At 38.5% G+C, this 9,044-nt stretch overlaps 1 protein-coding gene across 4 annotated transcripts in view; it reads left to right on the forward strand.

The window, feature by feature from the left end:
- Window positions 1–5,385, forward strand: part of pacs2 (phosphofurin acidic cluster sorting protein 2) — a 76,331-nt gene extending 70,946 nt beyond the window's left edge. For all 4 annotated transcript variants that reach the window (XM_085144406.1, XM_085144408.1, XM_085144407.1 and 1 more), the window contains 3 exons: window positions 400–620; window positions 1,465–1,578; window positions 2,769–5,385. In XM_085144406.1, coding sequence (XP_085000532.1) covers window positions 400–620; window positions 1,465–1,578; window positions 2,769–2,887 — 454 coding nt within the window. In that variant the 3' untranslated portion in view covers window positions 2,888–5,385. The remainder of the gene's footprint in view (window positions 1–399; window positions 621–1,464; window positions 1,579–2,768) is intronic.
- Window positions 5,386–9,044: the final 3,659 nt, after the last annotated feature.

Here is a 9,044-nt window from a genome sequence, read left to right on the forward strand (position 1 = left end):
TTCCACAGCTGTATATTTGTCTTTCATTTGTTTCATTTAAGCACATCTTTCCTTTAAAGTTTGAAGTTTCGCATATCAGGATATAAAAATCTGTTTTTTTGCAGCTTCTAAAATGTAGAAATATTTGAGTGTGTCATTGTTTATTTAACAAAGAATCAAAAGAGAGAAGCAGTGTGAATAAACTAGAGAGATTAATTATTTTAAAAATGAATACCATGTTCGTGCACTTATATAGTGCTGTATTTATGTACATTTTCCTAAAGACAATGACTGCGTGAATTCCTTCTATACGATACTGCTCAATTCTCTATCTTATCTCATATTGTTTTTGTGTAATTTATGCAATAAAGTTTAAAATTAAAGCCTTTTCACAGTATCAACATTGCTGTTTTCCTGCAGCTCTGGTGGTCAGGTGGAGCTCATGGGGCTTCAGGTGGACTACTGGGTGGCTCCGACAGAAAGGAAGAAAGATGTGGAGAAGCGAGACTCCTCCTCCAAAAACACTCTCAAGTGCAATTTCCGCTCGCTGCAGGTCAGCCGGCTGCCACTGGGGGGCGCAGAGCCAAGCTCCCAGCCCACCATGTCTATGACTGTGGTGACCAAGGAGAAGAATAAGAAGGGTATGTTGTATGACTGCGTTGTTACAGTGCGCTGAGGAAGGCAGGGGTGTCAAACTCATTTTGCATCGTTTGCTGCAAACAGCCCACTTTGATCTTACAGTAAGGGGGCCAGTCCTGTGAAACTCCGCCTTTCTGTCAGTATAAAGAAGTTTAACTACATAATATCTTAGTATAAAAAAAGGACAATTTCAAACATGAATCTCGGGTTTTCTACATGAAAAAGAAAAACATGCTGTGGCAAAGAAAGAGATCTGTGAGCGTGACTCCTCTGGCTTAAACTGAGAAATAAATGTGCAAAATCACAGAAAATAGTAGCTCGTTCTAACCGCCTTGTAACTATAAAACAGAAATATTTTGTTAATTCACAGAAAATGTCATATTCTTTTTTGTAGTCCCTTTGTATGAAAACAAATTTCTGTAGTTGATAGAACACATTTTTTGGTTTTTTTGGGGTTTTTTTTACTATAATTTAATTGTTTATCTATTGATTAATTTGGTGTAATATGAAAAGCCATGGGAGAAGTCTTAATCAGGTTGAAAATACATTTAAAAGTCCAAAATTTATGCCCTTCTTCACTCATTCCAGAGCCATCTAGTGGGCCGAATTAGAGGCTTAACTGGGCCAATTCTGGCCCCTGGGCCTCATGTTTGACACCCCTACCCTAAGGGTAGACTTTGGTTGTGAATGAACCCTGAAAAAGTGAATAAACTCTATAGTAGTCATTAAGAAAACAGTGTAAAATGATTAAATCCAGTCTTGCAAAAATGTTTTCACATACGACTCCTGAGAGACCAGAAAGATTCTGAGATCACAGTGTGCATCTCTATTGTTCCCTTCTACCAGTCATGTTCCTGCCAAAAAAGAGCAAAGACAAGGAGGTGGAGTCAAAGAGTCAAGTGATTGAGGGCATCAGCCGCCTCATCTGCACTGCCAAGCACCAGCAGACCATGCTGAGAGGTAATTTTCTGCACAGACCTCCTGCTCGGTTTACTCTTCTTTCTCAGCGGCCCAGACATCCTCAGACAGACCACAGCTGCTTCTATTTTGTCTGATTACTCACATTTTAAAAAGATCAGATCAGGAGTTGTTCATCGCCGACCACTTTGTACTAATCAATATCTAATCAGTCAATCACATGGTGGCATTTAGGCATGTAGACATGTTCAAGATGACAAGATGGCATGGTTGTCGGTGCTAGACAAGCTGGTCTCAGTATTCCACAAGCTGCCGATATACTGATCCGCATAGAAACAGCTGCGTTTTCAAAGATGCCCGTGTAAGTGTGGACTTAGGGTAACAGAGTTAGTAGTGTATTACTACTTGAATTTTTGAGGTGTGAAATAAACCGCAATGGAGTTTTACAACAAAATATGGGTGTGTGTGGCTGGAGGATGTGTTTGTGTGCGGGTGGAGAGGATGTCCCCAACTTTGGGAACCTAATCAATGCAAAAATCTATCTGGTCTATTGTCGAACTACTTTATTAACAGCTGGCTACACTTTTCTGTTGTAGCTCCAATAAGCAACTTTGCAAAGTTTAAAGTTTAAAATTTGCATGAGCCGTGGAACTGAGACCTATAACCACTTTCATACTGAGAGCACTTTTTGTTCCGTGTACTGCGGTGCGGCAGTTTGGCAGTTAATATGTACATTTGAAAGCACTAACACCTGTTACATCATGAAGAGGACCGTGTGAATTTCAGCTGAAAAGCAATGTTTATTTTTATGGGAGGGGCATTCATATCTGGTGATTCAGATCTTCAGACAAGAGGAATACTTTACATGTTCAGCATTTATTCCCAAACTTTAGCGTCACTCATATCAACAGGAAATAAATCCATAAAAATTGTGAGCTATTTGAAGAGTAGTACTGGATAATGCAAAATAACGCATGCCTTGCACATACCTAGAAGGAGTATTTGTTATTCAAGGACCCTCAGGATTCAGGGAACTTGAAGCTTGTTAAGAGTTTTAAAAAAGCCATTTCATAATGAACTCCAAAGAAGACCACGACCATGTGCTTTTACACATTCACTCAGCTGCTAACTCAAAACCCTAAAATGCCATAAATGGGTGGAGTGTGTCACCTCTTGCTAGATTTGCAGGTAGAAATACTTCGGCGTGTAACCGTTTGTCTCTTTCTCCGCAGTGCTGATCGACGGCGTCGAGTGGAACGATGTCAAGTTTTTCCAGCTGGCTGCTCAGTGGTCCTCACACGTCAAACATTTCCCCATTGGGATCTTTGGACACACGAAAGGCCCTTATTAGCAGCACCTAAGAGACTGAAACATGGAGGACAGCAAACCCACCCTCCCTGCCTCCCTCCCTCGTGCCAAGAGCTCTTAACCCCCTTCCTCCTACCTTCGCCTGCACACTTCCTCCTATTCTGCTGTCTTAATTTAAACTCCTGCTTTCCACACTTGCATTGTCCCCGTTATTTAATCTTTTGCGTGTTTTTTTTGGTTTTGTTTTTTAATTTTCTATTTATGTAAACACATCTCAAGGCAGAGCTGCTATGAGAATATTTCTTTACTTGGCTTTTTAAAACAAAAATCCTGCTGACGTTTTATAGACTTTTGAGGAAAAAACATTAATTGAATAACAACTAGAAATGACTTCTAACCTTTAACATAATGAATGAGTGCCCTGGTTTCACTTGGCCATCAGTTGTTGTTTTTTTTGTTGTTGTTTCCTTTTCAAATTTGATGAGGATGGTTTTAAACACTTGGCCAGCACAATTAATCACAGCTATATTATTAAAAAGAGCCATCTGCCTCATAATAAAGGTCATATTTTCTAATTACAGAGAAGAAATTTTGGATTTGCAGCCACAGCGACTGTTGGCAGTTCATTGTCTTAACCCAGAGGGAGAAAGCATAAACGGCCTCCGTGAAGAAGTGTAATGTGCAATAGACGAAATATTGTGTGAATGCAATTCTGCTAGAAGATTACACACTGCTCTTAGTGGTGATTTTCACTCTTTGCATCCCTTCTCTTCTTTACTTTACCCTCCTGATAAACTAGTTCAAGGTCTGAAGAGAAGCTTTTTATATTAGAATTACGAGCGCAGTTAACCACAAACTTACAGGAAAAACTTCGGGAAATGCTATCTTGTTGAGAATTGAATGAGAAGATTAATACCTCTCTTATTTTTTTATGGTAAATTTGAAGCTATAGCTGTTTACAGTAGAGTAAATAGGTACCCTTGTTCTTTTGAAAGGTAAAAGAATAACTACTTACCAGCACTTCTGAACCTCACTTAATTAAAACCTTATATCTTGTATGTTTAACCCCTATAGAAACTGAGCCAACCTAACCGTTTCTATGTTTAGTAGAGTAAGAATGAGGCATTGTGGTTTTATGGCTGGCACATAATGCCCCCTCCCTCCAACACACACAAAATAAATAAATCAGGTTTTACACTTCAGGTTTTGTACATTCTATATAAAGCTAAGCTAATGGTTAATGACTGACCTGGCTCTAAACAAACGGAACAAAATCTCCAGATGTCACCGTCTATCAAACATGCACATAGAAAATAAGACAGAGTAGCTGTTGCTCTGTTTGCAGCGCTGAGCTACGCTAATTGGCTGCTTACACATCTGGTATCAACTACAGTACTGTGCAAAGGTTTTGAGCCACCTCTCATTTCTTTATACTTTGCAGGAAAATGAGAAATATGTGCAGTGATTTATTGAAAAACGAAGCACAAAACAGAATATGTATCATTCTAATGAGCTTGAAAGTCAATATTTGGTATGACTATCTTTGTTCCCCAACACATCCTGAACTCTGTTAGGCAAGATTTCTTGTCATTTATTTAAGTCGTTTTCAGGAATAGTTCTCCACGACATTCATAGCTCTTCTCTAGATGTAGACATTGCTTTCCAGATGATATGGTGGATTAAAATCTGACTGTACTTTTCTGTGTTCATAATTCCATCCATTTATTTTTCCATCAACAACTGGCTGAAATGCAGCCCCAAACCATGACAGAGCCTCCACTATGTTTTACAGAGGGCTGTAGACACTCACAGTTGTACCTCTTTGCCCTCTCTTCGTACATATTTGAGAGTATTTATTACTCCATATGATCTGTTGCCACAGATTTTCAGTGCAGTTCTTGTGTAATTTGACATACTTCAGCCTTTTCTCCCTGTTTCCCTTCTTTATAAATTACTTCGTGACAACCACCATTCCTACATTTCTGATAATCAGCAAACAGCAGATAGATAAACTCACTTTTTATAGATTCAGCTAAAGAAAATTTGAAAAAATGTGTGTTTATGACAGGCTGACAGTAACACAGGGCCACAAATACAATTTAAAACTTCTTGTTTTTATGTTCTGACACAACACTTGTTCATCCCTTAAATTTTGATTTTTTTTCATGCTTGAATGATTCATAGTTCAGTTTTTGCTACCACAAAAAAACGTTCCTCTGAAAATAATCAAGCACAAAGTCTAAACTGAACAGGAGTTACAAACCACCCAATGTCCAAAGAAAAACTTTGAAAGCCCTTCAGAAATCCTGGAGAACTATTTCTCAATACCACTTTAAAAAAATACAAGAAAATCCGTCTCCTTGGAAGCAAAATATAAAGACACGAGGGGTAGTTCAAGACTGTTGCACAGTACTGTACTTGAGAAAGTTGGAGCCCAATGTCCACTGTGTTTCCTAAGAGTTATCTGAAAGAATCAGACTCTGCACAAGTGTGGCACACATCAGCTCAGCCAAAATTAGGAAATGCACCACTGATTATTGACCACTTCCTGTTTTGGTTTAGTTTTTTTTTTTTTACTATAATAAAATCAATAAATAATCTATTAAAGCCATGGGAGAGGTCTTAATCAGGTTGAAAATACATTTAAAAGTCCAAAATTTATGCCCTTCTTCACTCATTCCAGAGCCATCTAGTGGGCCGAATTAGAGGCTTCACTGGGCCAATTCTGGCCCCTGGGCCTCATGTTTGACACCCCTACCCTAAGGGTAGACTTTGGTTGTGAATGAACCCTGAAAAAGTGAATAAACTCTATAGTAGTCATTAAGAAAACAGTGTAAAATGATTAAATCCAGTCTTGCAAAAATGTTTTCACACACGACTCCTCCTTAATGAAACCGGTATCACTCTTTTAAACGTGACTCTTAATGAAGCCATGTAAGACACAAGAATCCTACTTAAATTAAACAGAAGTCATCACAGCTCCTTGGTGTGTATGCAGCAGCCATAATCTGCAGGCAGGTCAAATACAAGTGCACAACGCTCATGATTAATCATATTTAGACATGGTGCAGACTAATGTCACCTCATCTCAAAATGTGTGGTGTAGAGCTGTGGCAGTGGTACTGATCTTCTCATTTAACTCGGCAAAGAAAGCAAAACAGCATATCTCTCGAAATGCCAAACTGTCCTTTAAGATCAGCATATAAGGTGAAACAAAAGCGGAGAGTGTATTACATTACATTCATGAATTCTTCCTCCTTGAGCCCCACACTCCTCCATACACTCCATATGTTCCGCTAAAAGCAAATGTTACTTTTGCCAAAGGAAACGCTCAAGAACTGCAGCTCACTCATTACTTGTGTGGTATTATAGATGACTTCATAATGTAGAAGTGAATGTATTGACGGTACCTTAATGTAAAGCACTTTTAAATGTTTGTCCAGTATAGATTAGTATGTTACACCCTGGGAACCTGCAGGTACTATTGGCTGTCTGCCGTTATGTCTGAGCAAAGTAAAACAAGCATCCGTGTCTCCTCAGTGCTGTGAAAGCAAAGTTCATGCTCGGCTTGAGGCCTCGTCAAACTATTTTAGATTTTAGTTACATGTTCTGTGAGGTTAGCCTAGAAAGTGTATGTGGATTACGTCTGTAGATTTTGCTCCATCTTTAATTCACTTTTAAGACTGAGTAGTATTTTGCTTAAATTTCTTTCAGTAGCAGTGTCGTCATAACCTTTACCAGTTTCTTGATAAGTGCCTAAATTGCTTAATTTTGACAAATCAACTGAAGTAAATATCCCTGGCTGAAATGGTGCTGATTCGAGCCCGGACAACAACAAAATATCTCAGTACAGCACATTGATTTCGCAACGCAAACATGTGCGGTGTGCATCGGTGGGAAGTAAAGTCACGCTTGACCAGCTGATTATCAGTAGTTTAAAGAACACTACGGTCCATTCATGGTGAGCATACATTTGTTGTTTCTCTGTTTAGAGAATATTTTAGGTGTTTTTTTCCATGTTGTCTCAGAAAAGGCTTGTTGAAAGTTCCCTAAAGACTACCACTGTAATCCCAACGACTGGGAGTAATAAAACTACTATACACACTAAAATGTACTTTTCATGTGTGGGTTACTTGACTTGGTTGGTACTCCAGAACTGATAAATTTAAAATAAGAATATGTGATTACAAACTTTATATATCTTGTTAGCCCTACTTCTTAAGAGGAGCTATAAAAGGCTGCGACTGTATATAAGAATGCCCATGTGATAAAGCTTACGTGGACTTTCTGCACCATCTTGTGGTACAAACTGGTTTTAAACAAAAGTACCGTCCAGCCCTAGTTCAACTTTCCTCGATATCTTGAACACAATACGCAGGTTTTTTCAGATTTAGCATTGCATTCACAATAACTAGCTAATCATAATACATTTGATTTTTAGGGGCTGTTCATGACACTCAAGGACGCCTTACAAGCCATTAAAAAACAAAATCATGGTATAGAAACCAGTCTATGGAAGATAAAAATAAAATTAGACAGAAAAGGAAAACCTTGTGTTTTAAGGCTGGCCTTGCGAGGCGATCTATGTTTTGTATGTGGTGCATAGAGGGCCACTCAGCTGAAAGCTCTTAAACCCATGGTGGTCAGGTGGGGAGATACTACAATGAGGGTAAAGGAGGTGGATCTGAGAGTACGGCCAGGGATGGTGATGTGTAGAAGATCAAAGAGATGTATAGGTGTGAGATTGTGGAGAGACTTGAAAGCAAGGAGCGGAATCTTAAGATTAATGTGATATTACACAGGAAGCCAGTGAAGCTGTTGAAGGACAGGAGTAATAAGGAAGGAAGGGATTCTGGTATTGCCACGAGCAGAAGAAGTCTATGAAGAAGTTTGTATGGTAAGGTTAGATGGAGAGGACAGAATTATAATAATCAATACGAGATGCAACCAGAGCATGTAGAAGAATAGCACAACTGTTAGCTATAAGGGATGAGCACAGCTAACAAATACTGCGTAGGTGGAAATAATGCAGAAAGAGCTATATTATTGATGTGTTTCAAAATCTAAGGTGGGAAAGATGACACTTTTTGACACTGTTTATTTAATAAAAACATATATCTAAAGGCATCTACCTGTCAATCAAACCTGATAATTTTTATTAAAAGACCAACTACCAAATAAACTGAGGGGCTGTTTTCAACATCTATAATAAACTCAAAACCAAGAATTCATTATACTTCTCAAAAATGTGAAGATCTACATATCTGGTGAGGAGCATGTGAATGAAAGTACAAGAAAAAAATTTGGTGATCTTTATTGCACCTGTCTGTTAGTAGCAATGGTGGAAAAAGTGCAAAGTGATACAAATACAAAGAACTACAGGGAGTGTGTGCATAAGAATTGGGAACAAATCCAGGAGAGACCTGGCACATCTGACCGTTTAGTCTACTGTTCACTGAAGCTTCATCGAAATGAGAATCGGTCTCGGTGGAAGGGTGGGTGTCAAGAAGTCATTCATAAGGAAAATGAATGGCTTCTAAAGCTCAGCTCCTGGGAGTCCTTCCCTAGGACTGTACTGTTCTTTACAGAGACCTGGAATCTGCTGGATCTATTTGTCCAGCTTGGGGTTTACAGCTGCAAACACTCCTATTACCACTGAGATCACTTTGGACTTCACCTTCCACATATGTCAGTTGTTCCGTTTCCTGTACTTCTCTTTATAACCCTCTATTTACTCCTCCTTTCTCCTTCGTACTGAAGTTGCTGTCTGCTGGGATTGTTACGTCTTCTGCTCCTTGTCAAGCACCACTGCGTCTGGAATATAACTACAGAAAACTACACAGTTTTGCTCTATAACAAGGTATTGCATAATAAATAGATACATAAATATACTTTGATATGTTATGCAGGAAAAACACTGGTTAACTGATCAATTTAGCAATAAGAAGAAAGTAATATACTTTATACCTATACGGGAATAGATAAACCATCATAGTGTAAGTACCAGAATAAGAAGCACTAAAAAGTGAATACAAAGATCTCAATTAATTAATTACCACTCTCTTGTGTAACATTTGCATTAATTATTAACTTGTAATAAGAATAATAAGAATAATTAGCGGTATTTGTGCGTCACATGGATAGCAAACTAAAAATTTAAAATGGTACAAACTTGACAGAGGGTAGGTTAATGGTAAAAT

This window comes from Neolamprologus multifasciatus, chromosome 19, assembly GCF_963576455.1.
Source record: "Neolamprologus multifasciatus chromosome 19, fNeoMul1.2, whole genome shotgun sequence".
Classification (NCBI taxonomy): Eukaryota; Metazoa; Chordata; class Actinopteri; order Cichliformes; family Cichlidae; genus Neolamprologus; species Neolamprologus multifasciatus.